General features: G+C 40.5%; 2 protein-coding genes across 2 annotated transcripts; both read left to right on the forward strand.

Moving 5' to 3' along the window:
* The first annotated feature begins 2,647 nt into the window (after window positions 1-2,647).
* On the forward strand, window positions 2,648-10,355 carry SNRPB2 (small nuclear ribonucleoprotein polypeptide B2). The gene is made up of 7 exons (XM_069009029.1): window positions 2,648-2,723; window positions 3,029-3,116; window positions 4,933-5,105; window positions 5,861-6,001; window positions 7,172-7,222; window positions 9,363-9,451; window positions 9,963-10,355. The coding sequence occupies exons 2-7, from the start codon at window positions 3,053-3,055 to the stop codon at window positions 10,120-10,122; spliced, it is 678 nt and encodes a 225-aa protein (XP_068865130.1). The 5' UTR covers window positions 2,648-2,723; window positions 3,029-3,052; the 3' UTR covers window positions 10,123-10,355.
* A 2,163-nt stretch (window positions 10,356-12,518) lies between these two features.
* Window positions 12,519-14,565, forward strand: OTOR (otoraplin). The gene is made up of 3 exons (XM_069008443.1): window positions 12,519-12,642; window positions 13,100-13,245; window positions 13,817-14,565. Exons 1-3 carry the CDS (start codon window positions 12,519-12,521, stop codon window positions 13,928-13,930), a joined length of 384 nt encoding a protein of 127 aa, XP_068864544.1. The 3' UTR covers window positions 13,931-14,565.
* Window positions 14,566-14,622: the final 57 nt, after the last annotated feature.

Genomic DNA, 14,622 nt, shown 5'->3' on the forward strand with positions numbered 1-14,622 from the left:
TATACCTCTGTTTGGGGATTAAGGAAACAGAAGTAATTCAAATAAACCTTAGGGAAGTGAGGAGGAAGCCAACCTGAGGAATTAATGTCACTTCTATTGAACAGGCAGGCAGACTGTGAAATCCCATCTGAGGAGCAGGAAAGATGCATTTTTTCTGCTTTATTGCTTTCAAATTCTGCAAGAGTAAACCAGCTGTGCTTAAAGTGACTCTGAGCAAGTATAAGTGTGGCATGCTGTGCTGGATGAAATATAGAAGCCATTAATTCTTCCTTACTTTGTGTCAGATCAACAGGTTTTTTTGTATTTGTTTTCTTTAGAGTGTCTTCAGTTGATGGACTTTATTTTAAAAATCATTTATAAAATGTCAAGATTTTTGATTCTGTGAGACCAACTCCTTGATCTGTGTTGACTCAATAACAAGCAGTTTTGAACAATGATATTAAAGTTACATGGACTGTACTGCTGATGGAGGTATAAAACAGTACAGCCAGCCTTTCTGAGGAAGAATTTTAATGTATTGTCCAGGCTTGGATTTCAAAGCTGTGCTTTATCTTAACAACTAACTCTAAGACAATAAACAAAGAAAAATAAATAGAACCCTAAAACTTGACTAGAACTGCTGCTTGTCATGTTCTGAATTTGTTGCAAGTATGCATTGCATTAGGCATCCACTGGCACACCATTTCCTGCACCATGCCCTGCTGTAAACAACTGCAGAACACACTGTTTTCTTCCACCAGTGAGTAACACCTCAGTCAACAGCTTATTTGCCTTTGGCTTTTATTTTTGACTCCCTTTAATCCATGTTCTTCTTTATATACTTCCTACATGCTCTGAATATGGACTAATGGTTTTTCTCCTGAAATAACTGAACCAAGAACTCCTAACTAATATTCCTGCTTCTTTAGAAAGAGATGGCCTGCCCAAATATAATTTCTAGCTTAAGGAAAAACTACTTCATCGATTATAACCCCCTGCAATAACTCCTTTTTAATATGTAAACCTTTGCAACTTCAAATTGTTTCTGAAAAAAGCCTGCCTAATAATTCATAGAAATGAAGGCATGCAGCCTGCAAAATTATTCCAGAAATTCAAGGGCTGCAACCTCAGTCTCTGCTCTGTTTATTTGTTCTGAGGTAGCACTACCACAGGGATTTTTAAAGTACCTTCAAGGAATTACATTCAAGAAAATACATTGCCTTTTCAGTATTGGAACTAAAACCAAATGTTACCTACTGGATGTTATAGACATGTTGAAGTTTCTGCATTCTCCCACTTGTAACACTGCATCCAGCTCCGGGATCCCCAGCACAGGAAGGACATGGACTTGTGGGGAGAGCCCAGAGAAGGGACACAAAGGTGATTTGCAGGATGGAAATCCTCTGCTATGAGGAGAGGCTGAGGGAATTGGGATCACTTACCCTGGAGAGGAGGAAGCTCTGGTGTGACCTAATTGTGGCCTTTCAGAAAGGGCCTAATTTATAAGGAGAGGTCTAACAAATAAGGCCTTATAAATAAAGAGGAATGTGGAGAGCAATGGTTTACAAGGTTATGGAGTGACAGGACAAGGGGGGATGGATTCAAACTGAAAAAGGGCAAGTTGAGACCAGATATTGGGAAGAAATTCTTTACTATGAGGGTGGTGAGGCTCTGGCACAGGTTGCTCAGAGAAGCTGTGGATGCCCCATCCCAGGCAGTATTCATGGGTAGGTTGGATGGGGCTTGGAGCATCCCGGTCTAATGGAAGGTGTCTGTATCCATGGCAGGGTGGTTTTACCAGATGACCTTTGAAAGGAATAAGACAGATTTGTCTTTACAAACAAACTGTAGGTCTGCTGATAGGTAAAAGCTAGATACTGAAAGGTCAAAGAAACAATGGGAGGAATTCCACTGATTGATGAAAGGAGTGAGAGGCATTTACAAACTTACAAACAAACTGTGGGTTTGCTGATAGGTAAAGATAGATACTGAGAGACAAAAGAAGCAATGGGCAGAACCATAAATTCCATAGGAAAAGAAAAAGGGGGGTATACATAAGAAGGGAGTCTGTATTAAGCTATTCTGGAAGTCTGTACCTCTCAAGTACCTCAGCCAGTGGGGAAAGAGAGAGGGAAATGAGGCCAGGAAATTAGGATAAAAAGGGGTCTGCATCCTCTAACAATTTGAGAGACCCCAGGGGAATGCCCCATGGCCTCTCCCTTTATTCGAATAAAGTAACAGGACTCCTCTGTCTTCTTTTTGGGCATAAACCTCTGGTGTTTGTGGATTAATTTTCTTTACAACTTTAAGGTCCATCCAACCCAAACCACTCCATGCTTTCCCAAGTTGCTACTCTAGGTGCTGTGAAGAGACAAAAAAAACCAAAACCAAAAACAAAAACAAACAAACAAACAAACAAAATAGACCTTATCGCTCTATTAGGACAGGACAGAGCCAAAGCCTGGGGCAAGAAATTCCCATTTCGGCCCGTTTCAAGCCTCGCTGTGATTTCCGTGAAGCCGACAACAAACATTTATCCCTTTTTATCCCTATCTCGCTTTTTTCCCGTTTTATCCCTTTCATACCGCTGCTCTCGGGCCGAGCGCACCCACGACTCCCCATCGGCGCTATCGGCGTTCGGCGCATCGACTGCTCTGGGAGCGGCTTTGCTGCTTGCGCTGCGTCTCTGCTGGGCGGGACGGGTTGGCTGCTATCGAGACCGGAGAACGGACAGGAGAGGGGAGGTGAGGGTGTCTGGGATCCGGGATCCAGGATCTAGGATCCAGGCCATCGCAAGGGGGGCTGGTTCGGGGTTCCCTCTCTGGAGTTTCTGTCCCGCCGTCGCAGCCCTCGCCCGCCCGGAGAGGGCAGGAGCCGGGCGGGTGTGCGGCCTACGGGCGAGCAGACATACAGAGAGACAAGTCGGCCCCCGGGCTCGCGGTGCCGCTGCCCGGGGCTGCGAGGTGTCGCCGGCGTTGGCAGCTGTCGCGGCCGGGGGTCGGAGCGCCCGGGCCGCCGCTAACGCCTCCCTTGTGTGCTCTGCCCGCAGGCAGGTTCTCAGGTGCCGCCGAGAATGGACATCAGGCCGAACCACACCATCTACATCAATAACATCAATGACAAGATCAAGAAGGAAGGTACGGGTGGCTGCCAGTTGCCTCTGGAACCGTCCAGTGGGGCCTGGTCATGCACTTGCACACGGCACTTGTCTTACAACGAGACTCCCAGGCCTCTGAAATGCCGAGCAGGAGGTGGTCATGAGCCGAGCTCCCGGCTAACGCCTTCTTGTAATGAAACAGTAGCTAAAGCAAACAAATGCACCTCCCGCTAGATCAGGTTGCTCAGATCTCCCTACAGCCCAGTCTTGAACACGTTCAGGGATGAGGAGTTCACAACCTCTCTGGGCAACCTGTTCCAGTGCCTCACCACCCTGACAGTAAAGAATATTTTCCCAATATCAAATCTAAGCCTCGTCTCAGTTTGAAGCCGTTTCCCCTTGTCCTGTCACTCCAAGCCCTTGTAAATAGTCCCTTTCCATCTTGTATGCTCCCTTCAGGTATTGGAAGGCCACAGTTAGGTCACCCCTAAGCCTTCTCTTTTCCAGGCTGAACAACCCCAAATCTCTCAGCCTTTCCTCATAGGAGAGGTGTTCCATTCCTCTAATCAACTCGGTGGCCTCCTGGACTTGCACCAACAGGACCATGTCCTTCCTGTGCTGGGCACCCCAGATCTGGATGCAGCACTGCAGGTGGGGTCTCACCTGAGTGGGGCCAAGGGGCAGAATCCCATACCTCATCTGCTGCCCACCCTGCTTTGGATGCAGCTGAGAACAGGGTTGGTTTCTGGGCTGTGAGTACACATGTCCAGCTCATGTCAAGCCCTTTCTCCACCAGCACCCCAAGTCCTTCTCCCCAGTGCTGCTCTCCATCTGTCCATCTCCCAGCCTGGATTGATTGATACTGGGCGTTGCCCTGACCCAGGGCTAGTACCTTGCATTTGGTCTTGTTAAATCTTGTAGGACTCCCGTGGGTTAATGGTAGGGTGTCAAATTATCTGTTAAGATTACAAATTACTTTCTACTTAATACAGGTCTTAAAATAATTTTAGGAAAAGTGTTTTGATAGAAAACCTTTTTTTAAATAAAAAAAATAGCACACTATGGTTAGTCAGGAGCAGGTGGTGAAAGTGACAGTGGACTGGTATTATCAAGTTATTAACAACAGCAATGAAGAAGAGGCAGCATTCTTACATTAATAAAATAGTCCAAATGTAAGGTTTGTGTGTTAGAATGATTGCACAGTACAAATTATTTATTTAGCTTAATTTGGATAGGACTAAGGTTTAATTTGGCATGTATTGAGGTGATTGTAAATAATTAAAGTAAATCCATTGCAGCTGTAAGGTGCAGTAGGATCACACAAAAATCACTTGGATCCAGAATATTCAAAAATACTTTATGTGAGTGAGAAAGTTGATTAAACAGTTACAACAAAAATTTCCAACTTTAATTAGCCTTTAGGTAGTTACTATTTTGCTGCATCCTTGTTTTACGTCATATCTTTACTGCTGCTTGTTTCAGTTTGGATTTTCCAATCAGTCTGAGATGGCTGTCATACATCATACTTGATTGTGTGAGGGTGTGTGTGTATATACATACATGAAAATACATTTTTACATACTCTTATGCAATTGTTAATCCCTCAGAATGGTAGAATGGATGGCACTACAACTTCTTCACTACCTGAATCCTTGAGGTGTAAAACCAAATGTTGCACACCAGCTTACAAAACCTGGACAAATAAACTTGTACTGATGCAACGTTTTGACAAACTCATGTACTCACTGTGTGAGCTAAAGTTCGTAAAAAACACTGTTTCCAAAGGACAGCAGACTCGGTAGAAGTGGAAATTTGCGTGCAACCTGTTATAATCTCTTTTCTCCTTTGGTCTCCAGAGCTGAAGAGGTCCCTGTACGCGTTATTCTCACAGTTCGGTCATGTGGTCGACATTGTGGCTTTAAAGACCATGAAGATGAGAGGACAGGCATTTGTTATATTTAAAGAACTTGGATCATCTACCAATGCTTTGAGACAGCTACAAGGCTTTCCATTTTATGGGAAACCAATGGTAAGTTATTTTGTTACCTTTGTAAAGAAGAAAAATACCCTGATGGTATGATACAGCGTTTTGGTACTTGCACCTTGGGAATGAACTATGTAGTTGTTACCAAATGATTATACAGTCATGTCACATCCGGATGAGTATCTGCATTTGTGCAAGGTGGAAGGATGCTGAAGAGACTGCAGTTACAACACACACACACTTTGAACTTAACATTTAGATTTCCTAACTGGGGTTTTTTTGTTTTTCTATGCTGGATTAGAGTTTTTAAGATCTTAAATACTTTCATTTTACTCATGTCTTCCATTGAACCAGTTAAATTAATTCTGTAATATTATTGAAATTAGATGTTTTCAGTCAATTTATGTAGAGTAACATTAACTACTCTTAGATTTGTAATGAATAGCTAGAATATGATGCTTCCTTTTTGGGGTAACAGTGAGGAGGGTGGAGATCTCCACAGTTTACTTTCCAGATTTTCCAGATTCCAGATGTTGTTAGATAAATGGAGTTCTGATTTCAATAAGCTAAAATTAGTAATTTACATGTTAGGGGGTTTTTTTAGACCTCTGTAATTGTGTTCAGAATTAACTATGAGAATTGGTTACTCTATAACTGTACCTACACTTTATAACAATGTTTTTAATATAAAAAGTTCCTGCAAAAAAAAAGTGTAAATACACAGTTAATGAAAGTGGTGCAAAATGTTCAGTATTATTAACTGCAGAATATACTCTGTTTTTCTTTTTTCTTTTAAAAAGCGTATTCAGTATGCAAAAACAGACTCTGATATCATCTCTAAAATGCGTGGGACTTTTGCTGATAAGGAAAAAAGGAAGGAAAAGAAGAAAGCCAAAACTCTGGAGCAGTCAGCAAACGCACCAAATAAAAAGGTTATCCAGGTATGCTGGTTCTCTGTTTAGAAGGGAAAAAAATTAAAACCAAACCAAAAAACAAACAAACAAAACAACCCCCCACCAAAGCTATTCTAAATAACTTTTTTTTTAGGACTTACTGTTGTCTTTTGTTACTTTTCAATTCCCTAAATTGGGGTCTGTTGATTATCTAGAACTCGAGCATTTGCTAGAAGTTGAAGGAGAGGGGGCTGGTTATGTAGTCCTTGCTGTTCCTTTTTTCTTCCTCCTTTGCTATTACCAGATGAAAATAAAGATGTAGGGCAAAGGTACAACAAACCTAGGTAGAAACTAGCCTCTTTTTAGAAAAGGAAAAAAAAGGAGAGTGTGGTTACCTTTAGCACTGGCTTCAAGTGCTCAACCAGCTTTTCTCTTCAGTGTTTTAATCCCATGTTACCCAATAACGACAGAAGAATGGTAAATGGGAATAAGATAATTCATTTCCATTAGATATTAGATGGTCGATGTTAGATTAACAGGAGTTGGTCTGGAATTTATCTCCACTAAGGGTTGGCCCACCTGAACTAACAACATTTAGTAGTTTTTGTACTGAAGTATAGCAGAAGACATCAAGGTACCTGACCAGTTCTCCCCAGTTTATATACTGGACAGGATGTTCTGTGCTATGGAATATCCCTTCAGCCAGTTCTGGTCAGCTGTCCTGGCTCCCTTCTGGCTTCTTGTGCATCTGCTCGCTAGTAGAGCGTGGGAAACTGCCAAGTCGTTGATTGAAACAAGCACTACTTACCAACAACCAAAACATCAGTTTGTTATCAGTGTTACTCTCATACTAAACTCAAAACACACTGTACTAAGAAGAAAATTAATTCTATCCCAGGTGAAAACCTACGTGTCTAGGCCTTCATTTTCAAAACCTCTTCCTCCCTGTCTATTAAATCAAATCCTGTAATGTGGATAAATACTTGACTCAGCTACAGACTGATGAGATAGTAGTGATGTTATTTCTTTTGATTGCCTGGTTTTGGAGCTAAGCAAAATTCACACACTTTGTTCCCTTTGGGAGGTATCTCATAGGCAGCAAATGTTCCTTGGATTGTTGCTCAAAAAATCCCTTAATATATGTCTTGATGTAGTGATGTGGGCCTGTCTGTTGCTAATGGAACACCTTTGTAAAACTGTTTTGTACTTATTTGCTAGGGAGCAACACAGAATTCAGCCAATGCCCCAGGGACTACACCACAGAATCAGGTAATGCTTTTTTATTTTTATAACTAAAAGCACGAATGTTTACTCTATGAACAATCATTTGTTACACATGGAAGCTTGAGGATGTATTTTACAGCTTTGTTTTTGTCCTATGAGAGATTTGTCTAACAGCTACATCACAGTAAACAAAACAAATGCCTCTTTTACTATACCTGGTCGACAGGAAATGAGAACCTGCAGTTTCTCATTACTTTAGAGAAAACAGCACTATTACCAGATCATACTGGATTCTTAAATTTGGACTGTGTTTAGTATCAGTTGAAGGATTCTTAATTTTTTTCTTTGTTAATAAATTCCCTTTAACTTATTTTTTCTAGTAGCAGATAAGGAGAAGGAAGACAACACAGGATGCCAAAATATCTGCCTAAAAGCTTTATTTCAGGAGTTTGGGGGTTCTCTGCTCACTTTTTCTTTTTTCTCACAAGTGTCCTATTTTTCAAAGGATTGTGTGGAGATAGATGTAGGAACAACTCCCTACACTTCATTCAGCTTGTCTGCTCAGTGACCTTCTAAATGATTCATGTTAGAAGTGAAGGTGGTAAAGAGCCAGGATCTGCAGGAGAGCAAGTACCACAGAAGAGTATCTTTGCCTGTCCTGCATCTTTCTTGAGTACTGTCATTGCATACATAATCAACAGAGGAAAAGGTCTTGCTCCCTGGATTTTCAGACACGATATGTGTATGTCAGTTTGCATCAAAGCACAACACTGAGTGTTTGGGTATTTCTTTGAACTTCAGAAGTTTATTTTCTAATGGCAGTACCTGGAATATTTCCATCAGTAGAAGGAGGTTGTTCTGCTGAGGCTTTAACTTACTTGGCACTGCTTTGAGGATGTTTGAAGCTGAGGTGTCTGGTTTATTTTTACTTGTATAATGTACTCTATGACTTGAAGATTCCAGTATCAGCAAATGACTACTCAGCCTTGTCTGTGGTGGGTGGCTACAAATTTATATTAGCAGGCAGATCTGTTAAAAGACTAAAACTCTAAGCCATTAATTTTCCTGGTTTTTGCTTTTCTCTTTTTTGCCATTTCTTCTTTGTTTCTGTTTTGTGAGTTCTTTTACTCAGAGTTTGAATTAAAATGCAGGAGACTGAGAATTCTTGTTTGGACTTAGTTGTTTATTATATCTTATCTATAATACAGCTGCACCAGGTGTGCTTTCAAGTTAACGAGGTGGAAAATGGCTGTGAGTTCTAACTTCCAAGGCTTTTTAAGGTCTAAATTAACCAATTATGAAATACCAAGTAACTTGTTTTGATTTATAATTCAATTACTAACTTTTCATGTCCTGCAGTGCGGGACTTTTGACCCAATAGCATAACCCTTAGATGTGTGAAGAAGAAGGAGAAAGGAGAAAGAAAGAAGAAGATCCACACCCAAATTCCTCCATATTGTAACCTATATCCCCTAAACCTAATTTTCTACATCTCTACATATTCCACCCAGTGATACAAGTTTTAATTACACAGCAACAACCTCAGTGTTATCACACAATTTAGGGAGCTTTTCCCAAGGTTTCGGGTCATATACAGTGTGCTTCTGAGGATCACTGCTTGTCAGCACTGAAAGGCTGAAATTCTCAGAACCCAGGGTTCCAACACTAAATTTAAAGGGGTTTCTAATTAAGAAATTTGAATTGAGCTCTGTAATAAAACTGTGTGGGTTTTGTGAATTTTGGTTGCCCAGAGATATTCAGTATTTGGGTAGTACTGCAGGTGAACAGGGCCACTGCTTTCCAGAAGGATGTGAGTCTTTCATACATTCTACCACTGCCATACAGGTGTCTTGGACAGCACTGCAGCCACTACTTAGGCACCTGGGTGCGGCGAGTACGGTAGTGTCAGCTCTTAACTAGTTGAGTTTAACTGTGACATCTAACTGTGACAGTATGGTATTGTGATTTTTGTGGAAGTAAGAACCACTCCAAATTAATATATCCATATAAAAGACTCAGGAGGCTCTGTCTGCATATTGATAAAGGTGTGCTGAAGCCCAGATAGAATGTTACGAGCAAAACTAAAGAAATGTGAGTCTTGGTTCAAATAATCATGCAGGAAGATGCAAAGGAACTGTATGCATCTATGTATAGTCTTCTGAGCTTTGATCTTCTCTTGTTGCAGGTGCCTGATAACCCACCAAACTACATCCTTTTCCTTAATAATTTGCCTGAGGAAACAAATGAGATGATGCTGTCCATGTTATTTAATCAGTAAGTTTTGAATAGAAATTATTTCTCCTTTGAATTCTTCTGTAAACCTGCGTGTGTTTTCTCAGTTGGCAAGCTGACTTTTTAGAAATAAGAGTTTCTTCTGAAGGTATTTCAGTTGTTTGTCATACTGCCAAGGTTACAGATGTCAGTTCTGATGACTTGGTTCAGAAAGTAAATTGGATCTTTTTCATAGCTGGTTTTGATTGTGCAATTTATCTGCTATCAATCTGCACTGGATTTAAGCTGGCGACTGTAATACTAAAGTCTTTAGGACAGCAGTTTTAAAACTAGTTAGATTGCTCCTGTATGTGTACAGGACTGATTAAATTGCTTCCACATAATATTCCTTAATTGAGGCATAGTTCTAAGGATAGAACATGTAAAACCCTTCTGTTTCAATTTTTCATTAGTAATAACTGTTGCAATAGTAGATGCTTCTGATAAAAAGCTACTGAAGAGAGATGTATTATCAAGCTAATAAGTATGTTTTTACTCTCACTTTATTTTAAAGGTTTCCTGGATTCAAAGAAGTACGCTTAGTGCCAGGGCGCCATGACATTGCATTCGTGGAGTTTGAAAATGAGAATCAAGCAGGGGCTGCTCGAGATGCTCTCCAAGGATTCAAGATCACTCCATCTCATGCCATGAAAATCACTTATGCAAAGAAATAACCATATGCTCCTGTAAAGGAGTTCTGTGGATAGGTGTTGGGTTTTTTTAAACACCAGTAACTCTCATCAGCTAGCATGTTTGCTGTTCTCTGCAGAAAATATGACTCGAATAGAATTGCCACAATGACCAGGGCACACGATGTAGGATTTCCACAGATCACCTGGATAGTAACTTTTTCTGTTGAAATACTAATTTTTATAAAATAAAATATAAATATGCTGTTTTCAAGCCATGTTTTTTTCTCAAGTCTGTCTCATTATTGATTAGCCTTGCAGGGCTTTATTCAGTTTAAGAACTTTTAAGGTCATCCTTATTTCTCAGAAATGAGTGCTAAAAAATAGCTGTCTTTCCAGAGCAAAAAGTATGATCAGGAATGCTAAATGCCAGCCTATTCAGAATAAATACAGCATTCAACCTCATTATCAAGGGGACAGCTGTTTTTCACTTAGGAAATACAGCTTATCATTAGTGGTTTTTTTCCCCAGGTATAGATAGAAATTGATTACAGTTTGGCAGCAGAGTTGTTCAACTTGGTTTTGTCTTGGTGGCTGGCAGTAGAAGCAAGTCCTGAGAGGAAACATAAAAGTTTCTGGTTTTTAGCCAGGCTTTTTCAAAATACCTATCCTAATGCTTCTTAGGATTAAGGTTTGTTTTACTTTCTTTTCTCATTTGTTAAAAACTGTCTAGGTTTTGTGTGACGTGATGAAGTACACGGGATGCAGTGAAGTAGTCAGATACAGTATTGTGAATTGTAACTGTTTTAAATATTTTGGAAAAAGTTACTTTAAAAAGTTGTAGTTTTTCGTATCTGCAACATAACCCACCTTTTTTTGCACAAGACCTGGAAAATTGAAACTTCACTTGCTCCCAGAGTACGTTGCAACATGATGCCTCTTTCAGTCATCTCAATTACTGTCCTATCTCCATTTATGTATTTTTTCATTCTTTTTGGTGATTTTGTGTATGTGTGATTTCACAAGTATTCTAATACTTGCAAATTAAAACTGTTTCAATGTGCCTGTAAGAGCAAAAATGACAGTTGCTCCATCATGAACCTTCTATTTTTCCTCCTGCAGTCATAATTTCATAGGTAATAATTATGCTGTCATTGCATCCCACTAGTTTGTGTGCACATGACTACCATTGCTCTTCACCTTTATTCATTTAAAGGGTTTGGACCCGTCTGTGAAGGAAGTTGGACACAACATACGCGAGGTTGGAGGAAGGAGTAATCGGCAGGAAGGCTAGAATGTGGTGAAGTCAGCTGTGATGGGAAGGTGATGCTAGAAGTTGCATGATGCACTTTCTTTGAAAGAGTGGGGGATTTTTGATGACAGCTGACAATTTCTGTGGTTCTGTTCGGGAACTGAAAGCTGGTACAGCCAGCAGCTCTTCAGGCCTCCTCATGAATTGGGAAACACTGGCTGACAGGAGTGCAATGTGGGAATTTCCACACTCACCCTTGGTTATTTCTACATGCTGATCCAGACCAGCCTGCTGTAGCCTGACAGCTGTGCTGTGAATTGTTGTGTGTGTTCCTTTTGTTCATGTGCCTGCATCTATTTCAATTAAAATACTCCCTACAAGTCTAATGTATGCTAGGACAAGATTTGCGGGATTTAAATGAATTCTAGGTATCGTCTCCAGGGTGTAAAGAGGACCTTTTAAGTCAGCCCGTGGCACTGTTTAGTGTCTTGGACCTGCACACCCTCAATGGAGGTCAGCTAGGTAAAGAAAAGGGAAATGATTGCTGTTTTGGCATGACCTCTGTGTTTTGCTCTGACTGCATCTCCCTGTGGAAGGGATCTTGCCTGTACAAGTACACAGTGCTTGAATTCTTAGATTTCAAATTCTAATTGCTGACTTGCAAAGCCTTTTCCTGCCTTGCAGCTCCCTAATTGTTTGTTTACATTGCATCCATCTGCTATCATCCCAATAGGTCCTTTCTGTAGACAGGAGCAGGGGAATCTCCGCCAGTGAGGGTTTTTGGTCCAGGGCAGATTGTGCTTGCCAGTGAGCATTTGGGAAAATTAAGGACAGGAGGATTAAGAAGGATGTAATATCATTTGCTTCTTACCAGGGTCTGACTTAATTTTCATTCTCAGACTTTGCCTGAAGTACGCTTAAGGCTATGGACAACTCTAGGAGGGCTTAGCATGTTTAAATAATACAGTTGCTGATTGAAATGTTAATACAGAATGGCTTTGGGAGGGGATTCAGCTTTGTAAGTCAGCCCTGAGGTTTTCTCCCTGCCTCCGGCTCCTCTGGTGGGATGGAATGTCGCCACAGCCCCTTCCTATTAGCTCGGTGTGTTTGTCCAGGTGTTTGCCTCTTCCATAAAAGATGGGGATTGCTGGACCTTGCCCACACTCAGTAAGTGCTGCAGCAAAGAAAAATGACACAAAGTGTTTATTTGATGATTTTACTTTTGTGTCTCAGATTAATGTGTCCTCTTGCAACTGGAATTTTTATGGAGAAGCTTATCAGCAAGAAGCTGTGTGCTGCTGATGACTGTGTCTGTAAGCAAATTTGTTTTAACTTAGAGGACAAAACAGTCTCAAAAATAATGGTGGAGGTGCAGGGAAAACTACTTTGCTTATTTAACTCTGTCATATATTTGTCTTGTCAAGTGGCTGTGTAGAATGTCACATGCAGTTTTACTGAAAAATGGGACACAGCCCTCGTCTGCACCACAGCCACAGCCGAGGGTTTTGTAAAGGGACATTTTCACTTAAGTAAAAATTGTAGAGAGAGATTATAACTTTTCACCGATGAAATGGCATCTTAAGCTGTTATTTTGCTTACTGGAGAATAGAAAAATGCACAGAACAAATTCTTGAAGACTTTTACTGTTTCAAGATAACCTACTTTTATATGTATACATACAAGGTCACGTGTATTTATATTTCTGTAAAAGTATGTATGCATTTAAAGCCATCCACCTCATTCTTTTGTTGCTTTTTTTTGTTTCCCCAGACACTATTTCCCCTGCCAGAGCAGAAGAGGATTATAATGCTTCAGACTGCAGCTTCATTAATATTAAGAAGGGACAGTTGATTTATGTTTATTCAAAACTAATGAATGAAAAAGACTCTGGAGAATTCTGGGCTGCAAGTATAAGAGTTGATTCTTGTGTATATGAACAAACTAGAAGTAGATTAACACGCATTACTGTCAAGAAATGGATGCAAATGCTGAGCTCTTGTGGGGCTTAAAGCACCAACTTAGTTTTAAAAGTGAATGTTTAAACTGGTTGAGGAGACTTGAAGGGCTTTAATATTTTTCTTTTTTAAAATGAAATATCTTAATAGCTATATGGTAATTATGAACTGAATCTTTACAGAAGGGCTCAACAGTTAATTTCTATGGCTGTTTATGAAAATGGTGGAGGAGAAAGCTTTTATCTCAGGGGCCATTAAAGTCTTAAATTTAAGGGAAGCAAAGATAAAGATCAGCTGTGTTTACAAAAACATCCAGATAAACTATAAGCAAGTATTCATTTACTCAAAAAATGTATGCCTAGATCAGAACTTCTGTCAATGCTTAGTTTCATGTGCCAGCTGATTAGAACCTAGGAAATGTAAAACCAGACTAAGAACACTACTGGTAACTCCTTTTGACTAAGTGATAAACCAGCTCAAACCAGATGAGGGGTGTTTTAAGGTATCTAATTATACATCTCCTTGCTTGAAGGTTTATGGAGAACAGTATGAAGACCATATGGGGACAGTTGGTTATTTCCCTAGCAGTTTGGTCTCAGAACAACATGTCTATCAAGAAGCAAGTAAGACACTCCTACAAGGGTAAGAATTGACAAAAGCCCAGATGGCTGTGGAAACCATGTTTTCACTAGAAAATGGACATATCATGAACCAGCCATAAAATAGAAAACCCAGAGCATGTAAGACAGAAGGATCTGAGCATGTACACAGGGGAAGAGTCCATAGGGAGGTTGTGAGAAAGGAACAAGCAACAAAGCATAATCCTGAGAAAAAGGAAGAAAAGGATAAGAAAATGCAAACTGAAGGACAGTTGTGACATACACGACAGATGATGTGACACACATACAAGAGCCAATCATAAAGCATAAAGTAGCGTGTGAAAATAGGCCTTAACCAATAATAAATAGGCACGATCGTGTCTAGGGAAAGCAAGAATTGTATATTAGGGACAGTAGTTATCAGTAAAATGGCTTCTGCTTGGTTCACACTGAATCATGTAGAGTCCATTGTTTCTCTCCACAGATGGTGACCTCGATTGTGATACTTCAAAAAGAAGTGGAGGAGACACCCCGACAGAGAAGACCGCCTGGAGATTCTGGCGCCGCTGGGCTGTGAGCCAGGGGAGCAAGGGAGCTCTGGGATTTATCAAGAGACGGTGCAACAGGATACCCTTGAGGTAAACAGCTGGTGCAGCTATGGGGCAGAAGGTTTCTGCAGAAGAAGGGGCCATAGTCAGGTTACTGTTAAAAATACTCTCTATGAGAGGGGTGAAATATG

Source organism: Aphelocoma coerulescens, chromosome 3, assembly GCF_041296385.1.
Source record: "Aphelocoma coerulescens isolate FSJ_1873_10779 chromosome 3, UR_Acoe_1.0, whole genome shotgun sequence".
In the NCBI taxonomy this organism is placed as follows: domain Eukaryota; kingdom Metazoa; phylum Chordata; class Aves; order Passeriformes; family Corvidae; genus Aphelocoma; species Aphelocoma coerulescens.